Source organism: Vicugna pacos, chromosome 2 (assembly GCF_048564905.1).
Source record: "Vicugna pacos chromosome 2, VicPac4, whole genome shotgun sequence".
Classification (NCBI taxonomy): Eukaryota; Metazoa; Chordata; class Mammalia; order Artiodactyla; family Camelidae; genus Vicugna; species Vicugna pacos.
In genome coordinates, this window is record NC_132988.1 from 29,962,212 (window position 1) to 29,984,326 (window position 22,115).

The following is a 22,115-nucleotide window of genomic DNA, read 5'->3' on the forward strand; positions in this document are numbered from 1 at the left end:
GTTATCTCATAAATTAATGAGTAGATTGAATGCAATGCCAAACCTAGTTTTGACAACATGGTTCTAAAATCTATGTGGAAGAGCTAAGAATAGCCAAAAGGGTTTTAAAGAACATCAAGATGGGAAATTTTATTTTACTATTAAGACTTATTATAAACATACAATTTTTAAATCAATATTATATTGGCAGTTAAATATATAGATCAGTTAGCACAGAAACAGACACACGTATCCACGAACATCTGAAAGAACAAACAACACAAATCTAGACTGTTCAGCAAATGATGCTAGGATAATTGGCTCTCCAAATGAGAAAGTAAAAATAATAAAGACATCTTTCTGACATCTTTCTCACGCCATATGAAAAATCATCTCCAGGTTGATTGAAGGAATAAATTCTCTTAAACTTTCAGAAAAAAATTTAAGAGGGTGTCTTTATGATCTCAGGATAGAAGATTTCTTCAACAAACATTTTTGACTGAAAGGAAAATATGTCTGAATAGATTACACTAGAAATAAAAACTTGGATATCACAACATCATCAATATAATGACTAGCCCATCCACAGAAAGGGAGAATATATTTACAATAAACATGACCAAGAGTTGATTACCATCCAGAATTTAAAGAGATCTTTCACGAACAAAAACACATTCATACTAATAGAAAAATGGTTAAAGAATATGACCAGGCCATTTACAAAAAAATAAAACCTGGAGAGCTACTAAAAATATGAAAAGGTGTCGATCTCATCAGTAATTCAGAAAATGCAAATTAAACAATGAGATAAGTGCTTGTTGAATAAAGGAAATACTAGATTTAAATTACAGTAAAACTCCCGATTAAAGTCAGTATATGAAGATTTTGTTTTCTTCATTAATGCACAATTGACTTCTTAACCTTGTTTAATTACTGAGAACTCAGATTTAGTATTTCTTCTTATTTGAAAAATGTATCAGAAAAAAAAGTAGTAGTTTGTATTGGAATTATTATATCCCTGACCATGTCTCCAGCCTCCTTTTGAGACTGAAGAGTAATAAGCAGAAACTAGATCCTAATTTTAGAGCTGTGTCGAGCAACTTTCTTAAAAGTTCTGAGGATAACAAAAAAGGATAATTCCTTTTAAACTCAATAAAAAGTTAAAAATTATTTAAATTATTTATACTTTATAATTACTTATTCCTTTATCAGACTCACGTGTATCTGTCATATTTCTCCACTAACTTATGTGTGCTTTCAAGGAAGAAACTATTATCTGAAGGTAACAATGTAGAATATGTACACTATCTGTGTGTATGTGATATATGTTTGTTTATTGATATATATAGTTAATGTATATGTGCATATATATGTATATTTGCTTATGTATAACATATGCAGAAAAGTAGAGAAAACAAATATAAAACTAATAGAATTGTTACAAATCTCAAAACTCTTAACCACAACCCAGATCAAAAAATAAAATGTTGCTAAGACCTTAGAATCCCTCTTGTAATCGTAACCTCTCCCCCATCTCCAAAGATAATCAAAGATAACCAGTATTTTTAATTTTACCCTGTGATTTAGTTTTGCCTCTGTTTGAAGTTTATATAAATGGAATCATAAACAGAATCATAAATTGTGTATCCTTCCATGTTTGGCTTCTTTCATTCAGTATTACGTTTTTGAGATTTATTCATAGTCTTGCTGGTAGATGTAATATGCTCATTTTCATTGCTGTAGAATAATCAGTTTATAAATTTATCACTTTTATCCATTTTTCTTTTGATATTTTCATTTGTTTCCAGTTTGGGGGGCCATTGAAAATAGTGTTTTTATCAGTATATTTTGTCATGTCCTTTAGAGCTCAAGTGCCCACATTTTGGTTGGATATATTCCTAGGAATTATGTATTTGTTTAATCTTAAAGTTGTACTAATTTACACTCTGACTAGCAGTGTATGGGAGCTTTCTTTATTCCATGTTGTCAACAACACTTGTTTTTTAATCTTAGCTCTTAGCTCTTTATTATAATTTTAGTTTGTATTTTCCTGATATCTGAAGTTGAGCAGCTTTTCTATGTTTATTGACCACCTGAGTAAACTTTTTGTGAAGTACTCATTCAAGTCTTGCTTTTAGGAGTGTCTGCCTTCTAATTGATAAACGTTCTTTGTATATTCTAGAAATAAGCCCTTTGTCAGTTATATGTGTTAGAAATATCTTCTCCATGTTTGTAGCTGTCATTTTTACTCTCTTAACAGTCTCTTTTTTGATGATCAGAAGTTCTTAATTTTAATGTGGTCCAGTTTATCATTTTTTCTTTTATGGTTAGTGCTTTTTGTGTTTTGATTTAAAAATACCTTTTTCTCCTGTAAGGCTATAAAGATACTCTCTGTTCTCATCTAGAATGTATTGTTTTGGCATCCACAGTTAGATTGCCAATTCACATAGAATTGATTTTTATGGATGATGTTTTGTTCTTTTTCTTGAGGATATCCAGTTGACCCAGAACCACTTACAAAAAGTCCTTCCCCTCTCACAGCTCTGGAGTGCCCCTTTGATCACAATATATATATGTATTTTCCTGGATTCTGGATTCTCTTCAATTGGTCAGTTTTGTTCATCCTTATATGACTATCACCCAATCTAAATGACTATAGCTTTAAAATAAATCTTGGTATCTTGTTGAACAAGTCTTCCCCTCTGTTCTTCTTTTGCAAATGTATTAGCTATTCTCATTACATTTCTGCCATATTTCATTTTATTATTTATTTTTATTTTTTGGGTAGGGTATCTCATTGGTATTTCAATTTACTTTTCCATAATGCACAATGCATATCATTTTCCAGTAATTCCCCAATGTGGATCAATTTATACATACTTAGTTCACATTTATGTATAATATTCAGTAAGGTAATACTAATGTTGACCTATTTGTTTTAATTTGGGTTTGTTTTTTATTGTGGAGATTTTCTAGTTCTTTGAGTATTTTGCATGCAAACCTTTCTTCATTTATGTGTTTTGAAGGCATATTCTCCTAGTTAGGGGTTTGTCTTACCATTCTTTGAACATTGTCTTTCACAGAGTGGACATTTTAAATTTAATAAAGTGCATGTTATCAATGTTTTTCTTTCCTGGATTGTGCTTTTTGTGTTTTGTATGAAAACTAATTATCAAACTATAACTCACGTAGATTTTCACCAACTGTCATTTTTGTAGTCTTTTTTTTTTTTTATATTTAAGACAATGAATGATTTTGAGTGAACTGATGTCTAAGGGGCAGAGTTTTTGTCTTTATTTATTTCCTTATGGTCATCCGTTTGTAGCATCATTTGTTGAAGATGACTAAAGACTAAAAGTTGATCTTTTCTGTGTTGATGTTCCTTTATTCCTTTGACCAAGGTCAAGTTGTCTGTATTTGCATAGATCTATTAGTAGAGTCTCTATTCTGTTCCATTTATCTGTTATTCGTCTGTTTGTTTAACATTCTGTTCTCTCTTGATTATTTTAGGTTTATCGTAAATCTTGAAATTGGAAAATGTGAGTTCATTAACTTCTTCATCGGTGTTGTCTAGACTACTCAATGCCGTGTTTAAACAAGTTTGTTGATATCTACAAAATGGCTTGCTGAGATTTTTTATTGGGCTTGCACTGGATCTGTAAATCATTTTAAGAAGCATTGATTCTATTCTTATCTTGTGGTTGGCTTTATTCGTTTGATAACTATGTAAGTTTAAAAAGCTAAATCTCTGAACCGTTCTTAGAAACAATGAACAGTACATATATGTAAATTTTAAAAAAAGAAATATCCAGAAAAAAAGAAGCATTGACATCTTAATAATATTGTGGCTTTTGATCATGAGCAAGGAATATATCTCAATTGGTTTTTCTTTCATTGCTTTCAAGAAGGTTTCATGTCTTTTTTTCTTTAAAAAAAACTTTATTCTAAGTTTATATTTTTTAAAAAGATCCAGTTCATCCATCTCCCTGCTCCCACCCTCCACTTCTTACCCCCACCAATCTGTTTTCTGAATTGATGAGCTTGGTTCCTTCATTCCCTTTCCTTCCTTTTACTCTTTCCCTTTCCTTCTCTTCCCTTCCCCTCCCTTTCTTTCTTTTCTTTTTTTCCTCTCTTTTTTTCTTTTTTTCTTTTTTTTTACATGAGGAATCATGTAAGAGAAATCATATATCTTTCTGTTACTTATTTCATTTAGCTAATGCTCTTGAGGTCCATCCATATTGTCACAGGTGGCAAATTATTTTTTATGGCTGAGTAATATTCCATTGTATACTTACCATAGTTTCTTTATCCATTCATCCAACAATGGACCGTTAGGTTGTTTCCATATCTTGGCTGTTGTAAATAATGCTGCAGTGAACATGGGGGTGCATATATCTTTTCAAGTTAGTGTTTTCATTTTCTTTGGGTAAGTACTCAAAAGTAGAATTGCTGGATCACATGGTGGTTCTATTTTTAATTTTTTGAGGACCTACATACTGTTTTTCATAGTAGTTGCATCAGTTTACATTGCTACCAACAGTATACATTTCCATGTCCTCACCAACACTTTTTATTTCTTTTTTTTTTTTTTTGATAATAGCCATTCTAACAGGAATAAGGTGATATCTTATTGTGGTTTTGATTTACATTTTCCTGATAATTAATGATGTTAAGTATCTTTTCATGTGTCTGTTGGCCATCTGCATGTTGTCTTTGGAAAAATGTCTATTCAGATAATCTGTCCATTTTTTAATTGGATTGTTTGTTTTAGCTACTGAGTTGTATGAGTTTTTTGTATATTTTGGATATTAGCCCCTTATCAAGTACATTATTTGCAATTATTTTCAGTTGGCTGTCTTTTCATTTTATTGATGGTTTTCTTGGCTGTGCAGAAGTTTTTTCCTCTTTAAGAAGTTCCAAGGTACTACATTTTCACTATCATTCAGTTCAAAATACTTTCAGATTTGCTTTGTAATTCCTCTGAGACCAGTGAGTTATTGAAAAGAAATTTCTTAACTTCATAATGTATGGAGAGCTTTATTTTTTAATTCTTGATTCCAGCCAAATTGCACTATTACCAGGTAATACACTCTCTTTGGCTTTGTAGGGGAAGAAAAATAATTTTCCTCTACCCTCCTAGGCTCTTACCTGAGCCTCCCCTCTCTCCCCCATAAAAGACAGATGAACAGGAGAAAAAACAAGTTTAGTAACATGTATACATTCTGTATGCATTAGAGAGGTCCAGGAAACCTGAGAAAAACTCTTTCCTTGGCCGAAGATACAATCTTAAATAACATCTTCAGCTAAAGACAAAAGAAGATGTTAGTGGGGAAAGAGTAGGCAGTTATGAGAAGTTACCAGGAAAAGTACAGTAAATGAGGGTAAGGTTGTTATGCAGATTTAAGTTGTTGCCTTCCCTATTGTTAGAATCCTCTTTCTCTTTCTGGTATAGAAAGGGAAATATACTTATAAATGGAATTTTCTCTCATAAATGTTAAAGTATTTACAAAAGGATAATTTCTCAGTTTTCAGAGTTTTTCCTATGTCTGCTATTTCTTAAAAATAATGAGCCTAAAATAATACTTATGCTAAAGAGGCATATTTTAGAGTGGTATATTCTTCTCCTATGGAGTTACAGTCATTTGAAAGTTATTGAGACTTACTCTTTTGTCAGCAAATTATGAGTTTTAAATGTTCATGTGATCTTGAAAGAGTGAATTTTGTACTGTCGATTGAAAAAAATGTACTGCCTAAAATTTGAGACTTATGTTTTATTCAGCAGACATACTGAGGACTTAAGCCTGGGAGACAGCCTCTCAGATAGCTCTGAGGGATTGTTCTGACGAGGTAAGGGAGGAGCCAGGATATGTAGGAGTTTTTCCAAGCAAGTCCAGGTAGTTGGAACATCAAAAGATTACTATTAATTAAAGAAGAACCAGACATCTCAAGTTAATGAATTTTGCACTCTTTTATGAATGGGAAGATGCAAAAGTCTGGACTCATTGAAATCACTCCTTTAATACGCACCTTAACTATCTAGGGCCAGTATCCTGCTTTTCTCCATCCTGAATTTCCTCAGGGTGCACAGTTGGGGATGACTGCAGTGGCTGATGGCCCCCACATCTTTTGTTTACTGATTTGCAGGGGACATTGTTCATTCATAGTATATTTGTTGGCTGCTGTGTTCTATTGTATGTTTCTTTTCTTGATGCAAATAAAAATATCACCTTGTGCTTACTGAGAGCTCTGGCCTTTTCTGGACCTTCTTTTCCATTGTCTCTTGCCCATCACTTCCTAATTTGGGTACTTTGTTCTGCAGTTTCTCTGTAGTGTGGAGGTTTGTCCTGGAAGAGAATTTCAGCAGATTTTAATTTCTGAAGATGTATAATTATAGCCTTATCCTTCCAACTCTTTTCACTTCTAGTAGCAGGGACGAGAAAAATAAATGTGGAAAATATTTTTTGCCTTTCAGTAACCTGAAGATCAAGCCAAGAAAGACTGAGAATTAAAATTTATAGGGTCAGAAAAATTAGTTCTTGCAGCTCTTTTTTTCTTATTGGTAGTAGTTGGCCTAGGTGCGTAGAATGACCTATTCTTTTTTTTTTTAACATTTTTTATTGAATTATAGTCATTTTACAATGTGTCAAATTCCAGTGTAGGGCACAATTTTTCAGTTATACATGAACATACATATATTCATTGTCACATTTTTTTTCTCTGTGAGCTACCGCAAGATCTTGTGTATATTTCCCTGTGCTATACAGTATAATCCTGTTTATCTATTCTGCATATGCCTGTCAATATCTACAAATTTTGAACTCCCAGTCTGTCCCTTCCCACCCCCTTACCCCTTGGCAACCTCAAGTTTGTATTCTATGTGTATGAGTCTGTTTCTGTTCTGTATTTGTGTTATTTTTTTTTTTTTTACATTCCACATGTGAGCGATCTCATGTGGTATTTTTTCTTTCTCTTTCTGGCTTACTTCACTTAGAATGACATTCTCAGGGGACATCTATGTTGCTGCAAATGGCATTATGTTGTCCTTTTTATAGCTGAGTAGTATTCCATTGTATAAATATACCACATCTTCTTTATCCAGTCATCTGTTGATGGACATTTAGGCTGTTTCCATGTCTTGGCTATTGTAAATAGCACTGCTATGAACATTGGGGTGCAGGTGTCTTTTTGAAGTAGTGTTCCTTCTGGATATATGCCCAGGAGCAGGATCCCTGGGTCATATGGTAATTCTATTCCTAGTCTTTTGAGGAATCTCCATACTGTTCTTCACAGTGGCTGCACCAAACTACATTCCCACCAGCAGAGTAGGAGGGTTCCCTTTCTCCACAGCCTCTCCAGCATTTATCATTTGTGGACTTTTGAATGATGGTCATAGAATGGCCTATTCTTAAATTTTAAAATGGTGTGTGAAAACTGAGGATTCATTTTATTTTGAATAGCAGTGAAGACTAGCAGTTTTGTATTACATATATCAAATAATACCTGTTATTTCTATTTTTTAAAAATTGAGTATTACCTAATGAACTACAAATTGGTTTTTCTTTTTGTTTCAGATCAAAGATTAAATGACATTCTTAGGCGATATCAAATGGAAAATTTTTTCAAATATTCATCAATACAGGTATGTAAATTAAATTGAGGTCTAATAAACTAAGTTAAGATTTGATTGCAAATAATTATGAATGAGTGCAAAATAATTCTATTTAAGATTATTCCATGTGATGTTGAAAGTTTGCTTACAGCTTTGATTCTTACAAGGAAGACTACTTGTTTTTTGCTTAATGAATATAAATTCCTTGACCATAGAAATTGCCTTTCTTCCCCCCAGAGTTGAAGCTTATGTATTATCTATGGTGTTCACATGTTAGAATTCTAAAATGAGAATTGATTAGACTTTTGAAACATCCAAAATTGTTTTTCAGAATATAGCCAGTTGTAAATGTGAACTCTCTGAATTCTCATAAATTATGACAAGCATAAACTAACCCAGTAAATAATGTATGACATTGTTTTATTATATCTTTCCTTGGGTGTATGTTTTTGTTTAAATAATGTGTTAAAAAATTTTTTTTGACTGTTAAGGTATATTTACTGGTGGACGTAGAGTTAGAGAATATTAAAAGAAAAATAGCTGCTGGATTAGTGGTAGTTCTTTACTGAAACAGCAAAGAAGTGTTTTGCTTTTGACATAAATGAATTTTGTAAATTAAACTGAAATTGCTGTTGAGATATTAAAAAGAAGTTGTTTTTAAGATACTAGGTGTTAGAGAATCTTCATAATCCAACAGTCTCTAACTTTTGCTCAGATTCTTAAGATTCTTTTGCTTCTGCTTAATGTCATATAGAACATGCCTGAGGGGAGGATTCAGACAAAAGATGGTGCACTGAGATAAAATCACACAACGTGAGAGTTGTGGGTTAAGTTTTATTTGGGGTAGAATGAGGACTATAGCCCTGGAGACAGCATCTCAGGTAGCTCTGAGGAACAGCTCCAAAGAGGCAGGGGGGACCTCACTATTATAATATGAAGGTGGCTTGTATGCAGTCAAGCACACATTTAGGCAGAGGCTTGCTGCTAGTCACAAGGAACAGATGTCACCAATAATGATTTTAGTGCATATGAGGCGAATAAGAATTTGGGCTCAAAATCTTCTCCTGAAAATACCTACCTATCTGAAGGCCTGTTCTGCCAGTTTTCCCAGAGCATAGAGTGCCGCATTCCTGATCTCCACCCTGTACTCCTTTCAGAGAGTGTTGGAGGTCAGTGTCTGTAGCAGGTCGTGACTTAATCCAAGCAGAGGCAGGTGGCAAGTGCCAACTTTTAGTTGGCAAGATTGATTTTAAAACCTGAGAAGACCTCTAGACATGGTATTGCATCATATCTACTGGAATCTATGGCTGATTTGTTTATGAAAGATGGTTTTAACAGATAAAATAATGACTCTAGGTGGCCCTTTAGATGTACTTGAATTGTGTATCGTGATTATAATTGATTAAAGCCTGATAGTAACATAGCAAGCAGAAACAGGTTTTCCTTTACATAATAGAGTACTTTTTGGTGAAATTGTAGCTTTAATTCTCTGAAGATACACATTCTTATTTTACATACACTGTTTTTGTCATCATATGATCAAATCTTGATTTCTATTTCTTATTTTTAGTGTTAGTATGTTGTTACTGCCTAAGATTCCTCTGCAGTCTACCATCTCTTCAGAACATGTTGCTGTCTCAAGACTCCAATCCCCATGGGTCTTGCCTTTCACTGCACAGTTTGCACTAGTGAGAGGGGAGGTCATATGAGAGCATGAAAGGGAGTTTAATCTGCTTTCTAGCAGAAAGGTCCACATCCTTGGCCACATGCAGTGCATTCTTGGGGTTTTTTTCACCCTAGAAACATTATTCTGGTTTCTGATAAAATGCTCAGGGGGATTTCTTTTTTTGTTTTATTTTTGTTTTCTGTTTGTTTTGTAGTAAAGAATGACATAGAAGTAGGAGGAACCCTTTATCAAAGAGAAAATGGAACCCAGGAGCACTGGCTCAGATCTCTTGTCACTGTAGCTTTAGTCATTGCTACTAGCAACAGAAATTCTTTATAAATTTGCTTGCCCTTTTTGTTCAGCTGAATTTTCCAAGTTTCTAGAAAAGTTCTTGTTAGATACAATATTTAATAAATACTTGTTGACTTAATGAAACAACCTCTTCTTCGCTCTTACCTACTTATCTTCTGGCATCATTTGAGCTCCATGTGCCAAATACATTGAAAGTGGAGACGTCAAAAGTCATGATCACTTGGGAAATACAAATAGTTCATGCTTTTTAGTTCTATTTTTAGGGATAAAATTCCAATAAAGTGTCCCTTCTTTCTCACACTAGGTACCATAAAATTTCCAGGACTTGTGTTAAATGGACATATTGTATGAAACCTTTTTCTAATATTGAAAAAACAAAGCTGCAGAGTTTGATATTTATTTCTTATATTTTAAGCTGGAACTTCAAACATGGTTTTATATAGAAACTACTGTAAGTGATAGTTAAAATTCTTAAGTACTATTACTACATAATGATTATTTCAACTTTTTTTGGATCAAAGTATAAGTTTTATGAATTGCCTTAAGGTATTTTGTATAGTCTTCTTGGGGAAATGATACATTTATAGTAACTAATGATATATAAATTCTTTGAATTTAAACTGAAAGTTGGACTCTTCCAATGTGTTGAGTAGCTTGTATATTTAATGTATTTGGTTCATAATACTTTCATAATTTATTCATCTTTTAAAAAATATTTTTCCTTCTTATAATTGTATGTAACCTTCTGAAGATATTTTAAATAGCAACTAGTTTCTTCAATGATCCCTTCAAGTTGTTTTCAAATTTAGTTGTCTTTCTTTGATTATTTTGTGTTTTTTTATATAAATAAAGTGTTTCAAGTAACATTGCTCTCTGAGAGTGTAGTAGTGGGCACTGGATGACAAATATTCAAAGATAAGTAAAATATTTTATTCAAGAAAGTGAATGGGAAATACTCCTCTTTTCCCATTTTTTTCCCCAATTTTTTATTCCCCATTGAATCCCTGCCTTTTCTCACAAGCAAGCTAATTGAATCTTCTTTGCAGTCTATACCATGCTAGTACATTTGTGTACTTAGGGGTGAGATTCATGTTTTTGTTCTCTTTGTACTTGCTGGAGGGATGGGGTGGAATATTAAAAATAAGTTTATTTTTTCTAAAAGCTCTCCTAAAAATATCTTCCTCTTCTAGCTTGGGACTTTTTCTACTTTTTACCCCTGGAACTCAAAATTAAAGTTAAAAAAAAATTGAGAGGTAGTCTGCTGGGAAAGAAAGGAAACACATAAACTGGAAAGAAGAGGAAGGAAGAAATAAATAAAAAAGCATGATGTTAGGAGGTATGAGTTGGTTGTAGAGGAAAGACAGTCATAGTACAAATTTATTCACCGATTCACTAATATAATAAACATTAATATATTAATTCAACAAATTTTGAGTGTATTCCTTTGCTAAGTAAGCTCTGTGGACAGAGCTATGAATAAGATAAAGAAGATCCTTCTTCAGTGGAAGAGATATGAATAAATGAATGAATGAATGAAAACTGTAATATCCTGTGAACATAATAAACACGGTGCTGAGATAGAGATTAATGTGTATGTAGTGTGGTGATGGCTGGGGCCTATTTTTGGTAGAAAGGTCAGAGAAGACTTGTCTAAGGCAGTAACATTCAAGTTGGCACTCAAAGTGAAGAACAAGCCAAAGAATGGACCAAAAAGAGACAGGTGGGAAGAAATTTGGCATGTCTTGTATAAGGTATAAGAGCTGGTTCCAACTGTAATCAAATAATAGTTATTTGAAATTTACATAAAAAAGAGGAGCTACTTCTGTTGATCATGAGTTTAAAAATATAAGACTTGTCAGGTAAAATATAACAAACAGTTTTTACTATATAAGTCAGATTACTAGCTTTCTAGACCATTGCTGTCCAGTAGAACTTCCTGTGATCATAGAAATGTTGTATAATTCTGTGCTGTTCGGTATGGTAGCCAGTATCACATGGAGCTTTTGAATACTTGAAATTAGGCTCACACAGCTGCCAGGTCTTTAATTTTCACTTAAAAAATGAAATTTAAATTTGAATAGACTACTGTGGCTTATGACTATTGTGTTGGACAGTGTAGTTCTAAACTCTCCATATGATGCCATGTGATGAAGTACTCGGGTAATAACCTTGAAGTGTTGATTTTGCGTCATTCCATGATGAGGGTAGGAAATCAATGATTTAGTACTTTAAGGAGTCTGAGTGTAAAAGTTTCTCAATTTCCCATGTTGTACATCAACCTTTATTGATAAGTGATGAAAATCTGTTTCCTCATGATATGAATGAGAAAGACTTAAGGGTTTGCTGCAACCCTCTGAAATGTACAAGATCACCTTCACAAAATGCTAGTCTACCTGTACTTTATTTTCTTCTGAAGGATAGAGGTAAGGATGCCACTTACTTATTTGATAGCCAGTGATACTGATTGAAGTCAGGGATACAAAACTAAACATTCTGAATTATAATTACAATACTTAGAACATATGTAGTTTTGTTAATTAGAGGAAGAAAAGTGTCCAAAAAATTTGTTTCCCTGACTACAATCCTATATTACTGACATTCTTTCTGTGATATACCATCACTATCATCTTAAGAAGTCATCTTGGGATCAAAATAGATAGAAATTAATGTTACAGTATCCATTATTCAAGATTCAAGATTTATAAAATTCTTTAATTTGTATAGTTTGTTTAAATTTCATTTGAGAATATAAGAAGTCTTATAAATGCTTTCATAGTCAATTTCAATCTTATTTTTCTAACCTGATTTTTTTTCCCTCTAGGTCTCCACTTTCTAAGTAATGCAGTCTCTTATTCCAGAAGTTTTTCTAGCACGTTGAAAGGGATTGCTGAATCTGTATTTTTATTTTCAGATATTTTTCTTATGTTTTGATTTATTACGTTTATTTTTGGAATCTTAGTAACTTCTATAATTACTTTGGATTATTGGGTCATTTATTCTTGTATTTGTATTTCCTTAGCAACTGTTGTTAGAAAATAGTTTTGGAACAGTGTCTTCACAGAATTCAGCTTAAGCAGTATATTGAGCACCATCTTTATGTAAGGCACTATGCCAGGGGCTTTAGTGATAGAAAGGTATGTAAAATAAAATTACTGTTTCATAGGAACCTAGAGACTAATGAAAATATGGTATGAGAAATATTAAATAATTAGGTTAGAGGTATATTATTTGAAACTTGAGAACCTTAAAACCAAATATGGGTATCAAGGAAGAAAAAGAGATCATATGCAGCTGGAGAAATCTGGGAAAGTTCCCTAAAGAGTGTATCATATCTGATGGACACTGAGTAGGTAGGATTTCAAAAGAATTTCACTGGGGGCCCAAAGAAGGGGTGGTGGAGAGCACTGCAGATGGACCCACTGGCTTGATGAGAAGCCAAGGAGGTGAGAAAATAAGTTATATTTAGGGATTAAAACATACTTCAGTTTGTGTAATCTGTTTGGTATATGTGAGGGAAGTAATTGAAAGTAACATTAGGGAAGTTAGGTTGTTTCCACATTGTAGAGAACCTTGAATGGTTAAGTTGAATAGTTTGGATTTAATTTAATATGCACTAGATAATTACTCGATATTTTTTAGAAGAATGGTTTTCTGAATTACCTGGAACAAATTTATTTATCACTAATTTATTGTGCATCTGTTGTAAGTAAGGTATTGTGTTAGACTACGATAACATAATAGTTCAGGCATGATGCTATCTATAAGATAGATGAAAGTGGAGAGAAACGTGATAAGAATAACAGTTAGGAAACTTAAAATTGATGGGTGGAAAGTAAGGGTTTGAATTATTTTGCAAAATGTCATCCATCTCCAACTATCAGTCATAATATTGATAGCTGATTTTGATTTTATAAAAAAATTCTAAGAAATTTGGGAAATAATACTTTTAAAGTTTAAACTATAATTAACTTTGAACTGCAAGAGTCGTCTTAGGTGCAAGCTTTTTTTCAGTAAATATAGTACCTGTATTTTCAGTTTACAGATCTTTAAATTAACTAAGTGTATGGAAAACTTTTTGTTAGCTTAGATACCACAATATGTAGAATCAAAACAACTAAAGTTTGAGTCCTAATTCTATCCAGATTATTTCAGCTTCCTACCCTTGAGTATTTGTCAATTCCTTTGTTTTTAAGGCAGAGATACCAGTGTGTGGATTTTTGACTGCTAGTCATCACCTCTAACCCCTGAGTTGTTCAAGGGTCAACTGTATTTAGTTATATCCAGAAGTTTTTAAACCAGTTTTGGAACAATTTAAAGTTAAAATAGGACTTGACTCTTAATTCTTTAAAAAATACAATAAATTTTTCATTGCTCTAGAACTGAGTAAACCACTCCCTGAAATAATTACATAGACTACTGGATGCATTTACTCTTTAACTCATCAATTTCTTTCTGGAAGGTTACCTTTCTTTTAGTCTAATTCCTTTTGTAGTTCTTCTGGAGTGATGTGAACACGTCTATTGAGGTTTTGCTTTGAGAGAGTTAATCCTTCCCATGTTGGTTGAATTCTTATATAGCTTTGTTAGCCAATAGATTTTTTTACCCCCATATTCAGAAAAGAGAAATTAAAAAAATAAAGAGCTATGATTTACTAAAAGCTCTCCATGTTCGGGAGTTATGCTAAATGCTTTAGATATATTATTCCCTATATTTAAAATGTATATATGTTGAACATACATCAAAGTATAGAGGATAGTAAAAACTAGTATCTGTATAGCCACCACCCAGTTTTGTTCACTCTTAACTTTTTGCCATGTTTGTTCATTCTTTGACATAATGGGATTTTGTTGCATTTTTCATTTACCTGATTTTTAAAAAATTTACAGTAAAAGCTGCACTGAACATTCTTGTACATCTCCTTGTGTTTGAATGTTTCACCATACTTTACACTAGATACTTCATATTTGATCATGTTAAAAATGACCCTAGCCTTTTAAGTTTGCTGTGGTATCTTTTGCGGTATAGAACTGTTAAATTTGGATATTGTAAAATATAGTAGTCTTTCTGTTTATAGCTATTACTGCTGATGTCTTACAGTTAGAAAATGTATTTTGAGTGAGATGATGCCAGGCAATGCTTAGAATATTGAACAAAACAGACAAAATTTTCTGCATTTTTGGAGCTTAAGAAAGCTTTCTCTATCTCAAGGTTAATAATACATTTTGTTTCAATAGTTGTTAAGTATTTTTTAAAACATTTTGATCTTTAATCTAACTGTAATTTATTTTTCCATTTGGTATGTGCAAGAATCTACTTTTATTTTTTTGCCCAACACTAGTATTGAAAAGCAGTACTTTGTCCATCAATTATAATTTCACTTCTTTTGTATACAACATTCCATAAGTACTTGTGTCTATTTCTGAATTTTCTATAATGTTGTTACTGTGTCTGTACCATATTGTTTTAATTACTTTAGTATTACAGTTTTTTTTTTTTGGCCAGATGATCTTGGCTATTCTTGCACATTTATTCATGCATGGGAACTTTAATATCTGTTTAAGATCAGGTTTCATAAATTATTCCATTGGCTTTTTTTTTTTTGAATTACATTGCACTTGCAGTGAATTTTAAAGAATCGATGTACTTATAATATTGACTGTTCCACACATGGATATGATATAGTTCCCTTTTTTTATGTCCTTCAATAAAGTTAATTTTTCAATAAAGTTATTACAACATTTAAAAATTTTATTTTCAAGTACTGTCGTATAGTAGGGAATCCGATAGTTTTCCTATTGCATTTTGTTTAATGCTGGTATTTCGGAAAGCAGCTGTTTCTTTTTGCTGATCTTCTGTCTGGTGACTTGATGCATTGTTATTGGTCTGAATAATTGGTAGATTATGTATAGTGTTTTCTAGGTAAATGGTCAAATTGTCTGTAAATGAGGTTAGTATTGTATCTTCCTTTTCAACCTTTAGATCTCCTAACACCATCCACCCAACAGATTCCATTGACGAACCTTTAGTGTTATGTTGAATTTTCACAGTAATAGTGAGCAGCCTTGTATGACTGAATTTAATGCAGTACTTCTGATGTTTCCTATTTCTAGTTTACCAAGAGTTTTTATTGTGTATAAGTGTTAAAAATTACCAAATACATTTTTTAAAACATCAGGTAAGATGATTATTTTTTTCTCTTTCTCTCTTTTGAAATTGCAATAACAGATTTTTTAAGGCTATAAAATTTTTAATTGTATTTAATTTTAAACTACTGTCAGTTTTGGTTAGAGTGGTGAATGAAAACAAAGTTTTAAGATGCAGTATTTTCTGTTATAGAAAGCTGTCTTCAAAAGAGATGGAGATGACACCTTGGAAAACTCAGTCGTTGATCAAAGGTGAGGTTGAGTTACCAGAAAAATAGTATTTTCTTAATTTTGTTCTCCTGTATATATATATATTTTTTATTGAAGTATAGTCAGTTTACAAAGTCGTGTCAATTTCTAGTCTTTTGTTGTTGTTGTTGTTGTTTTTGCTTTAAGAAGCAGAACTTTATTTGGGGGGGTAACTAGGTTTATTTAGTTAGTTATTTTGGGGTGGCAGTACTGGGGATTGAACTCAGGACCTTGTGTTTGCTAAGCATGCACTCCAACAGTGAGCTATACCTCCCCCCGCCAATTATGTTTAATTGTTAAAATAATCCTTTTAGTGTTAGTAATGTTTATTTTATGGTCTGGTGTAATTAGGTTTAAATGATCTGTCATTGAATTGACAAAGGAAAAAAAGCTAGTATTATAGTCTATAAGAGTGGTTCTCAGCTGGGTGATTTTTGCCTCCCTTCTCCTTCCAGTTACTTGACAATGTCTGGAAACATTTTTGCTTAGTCACAGCTGTGGGAGGTAAGGGTGCTACTGGCTTCTAATGGGTAGAGTCCAGGAATGCTGCTAAACATTCTGCAGTGCACAAGTCAGCCCCTATAACAGAAAATTATTCAGCCTAAAATACTGAGCTAAGGTTGAGAACCTCTAGTTTAAGAAAAAGGCAAAGTATTGATTGCTTTGGATAAAATTAGAATAAAAGTTCTGATGTTTAATTTATTTCATGTTACATATTTATTAAACTAAACAGAATGTGTATCTTTTAACTTTGTAATCTTTCTTTAGCTTTTTAGCTCCTCTTATTACTGAGTATGATAAGCATCTGGAAGAGCTAAATGGGCAGCTGAAATATTATCAGGTATGAAATCATCGTTATCAATCTTTTTATAATATTTTCTTATAAAAAAAGAAAAATAGACTCCCTTTCTTTTCAAAAACATTGATGAGGAAGAAAAGATTTACCTGTAACTAATCAGTTCTTGGCCCTCTGTGAGTGTAAGAGTGTGTGCGTGTTTGTCTGTTTGCGTGTATGTTTTCAAGATTATCTTTGGTTTTGTCTTTTGATCCATTGTTTCCTTGCTCTTGGTATCTGGTAGGAGCATCTCTTAATCTCATTATTATTTGCTTACATCTTGATTTTTACCCCAGAAAGACCCCAAACCATCTCACATCCTTTTAGATCTCTCTTTCTCTCCCCTTGTTTTACTTATATTTCCCATTATTTGGAGAATTTATTTTTTCCCTCAGTTTCAGATATCTATCAGATTTTAGATGCTTTGATGTACTTCTGATATAGACTTAAGCTGTGGCAGCTTTTTGCCGAAATCCTCTTTGTAGTGAGGTATTTTAGAATTGAAGGGAGTGAAGAAACCAAGAAAGCTGTCTATATAGACAGGTTGTCATTCTGAATCTCAAAATTTCTAAGATGGGATACATGGAGAACCAGAATCATAATACAGCATTGTTCAGGATAAAATCTGAGTTTCAATGAGCTACATTTTTAGAGTATACCTGATATTTATAATGTTTCTTTGATTTGAAAATGTTTTTTACATTTTCTTCCCAAACTTTGATCTTTCTGACTATTGGATAATCATACAACAGAAACATTTCTTAAGTATATACTATATGTTTCAAGCTAAACCCACCAGGAGGTGATGACCACTCTTTCCTAGAGTTTGAATATACTCATCATTGTGTTTGGTTCAGATACCCTGGATTAAGCCAGTTGTGACAAAGGTACCAGGGTTGACTTAATTTAATGCAAATGGAAGAAAGTATAACAACATTATATAAAAGCAACCCTGAAGACTGATTTCCTTAGAATGGGGCTGTGGATATGATAGACGCTAAGAATTTTATTTGCTCCCTTACTTTCTTTTCTCTTCATACATGGACAGAAAGAAAGAAATCTACTCTGTGCTTTGGATGACTGAATAAATGCCAGGGCTTATTGGAACAAGATTATTAGATCTGGTTTAACAATCTATATATAAATTACTGGATAGATATGTAGCTTTACTGAAAGAACATATAATGCTTACATCTTCTAAAAATAGATGTAAGTTCTTCTGTTACATTTGAAATTATTTATATTATCATTTCCAAGGTTAATCTTCTAATAAATTTATTTATAAAGTGATCCTTTAGACCTAGATTTCAAAAACAAGCCTTTCTTTTAAGTTGCAGCTTCTGTTTTGTCATAATTGTCTTCTCCTAGTCTTTACTGTTTGCTTTTTAGCCTGTGGTCATTTAAGTTTGAGCCAACCATAGTAATTTCTTTTTCTAATTGACAAAGAGCAACAGAAAGCACTCTTTTGCACAAATGGCATTTTGCTTTTATTTTTAGGACTAGTGAGTCTAAAGTTTCTGCTGAATTCATTCTCTCGAAATTGTTATAATGACTTGTGGTTTATTATAAAATGGAATAGCTGGTTATCTTAAAATTAAATTGCTTTAAATTTTTAATTTTTTGTAATCTCTCTGATTTGTTTCTTTCTTAAATCAGCGATTTTACTAAGGTGTTTAACTTCATTTTTCTATTTGGCATCCTCCATCTAAGAGTGATTACTGAATTAATTACAAGAGAGAAGAAACTGTAGTAGAAAGCCCAGAGGGCTATGATAAGAGTAGTTGCTACTTTTACAGAGAGAAAAGATGTTGACAGCTACTTCTAAGAACAGTTACTCACATAGATCTTATTGGTTAGAAGTAGTTTTTATGATTTATCTTACTGAGTCAAAAAATAGTATATCTTGAAAACAAGTATCACTGTAATTCTCTATATGAAAGATTTTCTTCCAGAAAATGCAAGTAATAGGGGAAAATTTGGTGATACGGAACATACTGCTGAAATTTTGTTTCCTTCCAACTATTAATTATTTTGAAATATTTTACAGTATAGAATCTTTAGTGTGACTGTAATGATCCAACTTTTTTTTAAACATTTTTTATCGATTTATAATCATTTTACAATGTGTCAAATTCCAGTGTTCAGCACAGTTTTTCAGTTATACATGAACATATGTGTATATTCATTGTCACATTTTTTTCTCTGTGAGCTACCAGAAGATTTTGTGTATATTTCCCTGTGCTATACAGTATAATCTTGTTTATCTGTTCTACAATTTTGAAATCCTGTCTATCTCTTCCCACCCTCCGCCCCTTTGGCAACCACAAGTTTGTATCCTATGTCTATGAGTCTATTTCTGTTTTGTATTTACGCTTTGTTTTTTGTTGTTGTTGTTTTTGTTTTTGTTTTTTAGATTCCACATATGAGCGATCTCATATGGTATTTTTCTTTCTCTTTCTGGCTTACTTCACTTAGAATGACATTCTCCAGGAAAATCCATGTTGCTGCAAATGGCGTTATGTTGTCGGTTTTTATGGCTGAGTAGTATTCCATTGTATAAATATACCACCTCTTCTTTATCCAGTCACCTGTTGATGGACATTTAGGCTGTTTCCATGTTTTGGCTATTGTAAATAGTGCTGCTATGAACATTGGGGTGCAGGTGTCATCCTGAAGTAGGGTTCCTTCTGGATATAAGCCCAGGAGTGGGATTCCTGGGTCATATGGTAAGTCTATTCCTAGTCTTCTGAGGAATCTCCACACTGTTTTCCATAGTGGCTGCACCAAACTGCATTCCCACCAGCAGTGTAGGAGGGTTCCCCTTTCTCCACAGCCTCTCCAGCATTTGTCATTTGTGGATTTTTGAATGACGGCCATTCTGACTGGTGTGAGGTGATACCTCATTGTAGTTTTGATTTGCATTTCTCTGATAATTAGTGATATTGAGCATTTTTTCATGTGCCTTTTGATGTAATGTATATGTAATGATCCAACTTTAATCCTAGTTAATGCATGTCTCCTACATAATTATTTGAATAATATATATTTTTCAAGATGCACTAATATTTTTGCAACTTTCAAAGGTCATTATTTTTAAAATTACAAAATGGAGGTCATTGCTACAGTGAAATCCAAGCCTCTTAGTTATCATGGCATTCAAGACCTGCCACCTGCCTTTCCAGTTTTTTCTCTCATTGCGTCACTCCATGTATGGTCAGTTCTCAGTTATCTGGCAGTGAATTTATTCATTTTTAGTTTAATTGTGATCCAGATGCAGCAGGGGCCTGGGAAAGGTTCACCTTTCAAGGCAGCTTTGTATGTAATTGGCTATTACTGATTTCCTAGACCAAGCTGCCTTGAGCTTCTCTTGAAGCATTGCATGTTTCACCCTTCCCTTACCTGGTTCACTCTAGGCTTGTCTCTTCTCCTATAGCCTAGAGTACCCAATCAAGACTAATGGATATATCATGCATTGGTTGCAGTTTTGTTTTAAGTATGATTTTACATGCCCTCCTTTCTGATCTCCATCTGCTCATTTACTTTTATTGAGAATTCACTATATGCCTTGTTATCTAATATTTTTTGCTTTATTTTCTCCCCACTTGAAATGCCCTTCCTTTCCTCTTGAAATCTACAATCCCTTTATCCCCTCAAAGAAAATTAATTGTACCTTCATCTCATTTCCTTTACAGTGTATGTTTTATTCTTATTTATATTTCAGTTAGTGACTTTTTACCATCTTTCCTACTAAAATTTGTGTTAGCAACCACGTTGGCAGCCTTGTATAGTGCAGAGAGTTTCGACAATTAATAAAAGGTGGTTAGAGACTGAATGAATTACTGCTAAGGAAGATCTCTATTTTCTTTTTTCACCATAAACATTTTACTTTTTGAAATAAAAGCACTTATATGGGCTTCACCTAAGATCAATTAATTAAGATATACATTCAAAGTCTAGATATCATCTGGTATTTGTTATGGTGACATACTGAGGAATATCTTTCATCTGTTTTCCTATAAATATCTAGAAATCATAGGAATTATTTATAAATATTTCTTAAATTTTATATAAAATACTTTTATATTCTATTCCAAGTGTTTTATCATGTTCTGCATATCATGAAAATACGTATTTAATATTGCTTGTTAGAAGTGAAGAATAATTATTTCTTATCTCTAGACTAGAGTCATATTATCTGGTTACTTGCAGATGATTGGACTACTTAATCCATTTCAGATCTAATTATATGGAAAATGTTTTCCTACAACCATATTTTACTCTTTCAGAAACAGACGGGTGAAATGAAACTACAGCTTGAAAATGTAATCAAGGAAAATGAAAGGTAGGTCAATTAACTATTATTTTATTCTTTTCTTAGGTGGCTTTTATTATTTTTATCTGATATTTTATACATGTAGTATACTGGTCATGAATGTGGACTCTTGGACTAATTTCCTGTTTCACTCCTAGCTCCATTACTTAGAAGACCTTGGACAAGTTATTTAACCTCTTTGGGCTTTAGTTTCCTCATCTATAAATTGGCGATAATAACAATCTATTATTAGATTGGCATAAAGTAAAATAGGGATACCTAATAAACACTTTATAAATATTAGCGATCATTAATAGTATAGTATATAACATATATGTATGTTAGGAAACATACTGATAGAACAAAAACCTGTCAACCCACCATCCAGTTAAGAGCTAAAATGTTACCAATACTGGTGCACCTATCCATGTTTTCCTTCCCTATCTCATCCCTCTCCTTCCCTCTGCCATAGGTTAATAACGATTTTGAATTTTGTTTTTAAAAAGCAAGGGAATGATAAAAATTTTTATAGGTATGTTTTTTCCTAATGATATATTATTTAGTTTTGCATTTTTTAAAGTATCTAAAATGGTGTTATTTAGTCTTCTGAGACTTTTATTTCACTCAATACCATGCACAATTACAAGAGTTTAAAGGGATGAAATTGCTGAGTCATACGTTATGTGAATATTCAATTTTGCAATTAATGCCAGCTTAATTTTCAAAGTGGCTGTACCAGTTTACATACCACCAGTGATATTTATGAGTTCTTTTTGATTCAGATCTTTTATCAGCACTTGCTCTTATCAGGTTTCTTAGTTTTTGTTATTTTGAGTCCTAGGTGGTATTTCATCATGGTTTTAATTTATGTTTTCCTGAATACCTGTATGATTAACCATTTTTCATGTATTTATTTACCCATATGGCTTTCTGACAAAGTGCTTGTTAATTTCTTTTTCCAATTTTCTATTTGTTTATCTTTTCCTTAATAAATTGTCAAAGTACTTTAT

At 32.5% G+C, this 22,115-nt stretch overlaps 1 protein-coding gene across 2 annotated transcripts in view; it reads left to right on the forward strand.

Moving 5' to 3' along the window:
• The window catches only part of SCLT1 (sodium channel and clathrin linker 1), a 155,998-nt gene that overhangs the window by 4,198 nt on the left and 129,685 nt on the right, over nt 1–22,115 (forward strand). The window contains exons 2-5 of one of the 2 annotated variants that reach the window (XM_072937586.1): nt 7,551–7,618; nt 15,903–15,961; nt 16,727–16,799; nt 21,080–21,135. In XM_072937586.1, coding sequence (XP_072793687.1) covers nt 7,586–7,618; nt 15,903–15,961; nt 16,727–16,799; nt 21,080–21,135 — 221 coding nt within the window. In that variant the 5' untranslated portion in view covers nt 7,551–7,585. Of the gene's footprint in view, nt 1–7,516; nt 7,619–15,902; nt 15,962–16,726; nt 16,800–21,079; nt 21,136–22,115 lie in introns of those variants that run through there. The other variant, XM_072937588.1, reaches the window with a different exon arrangement.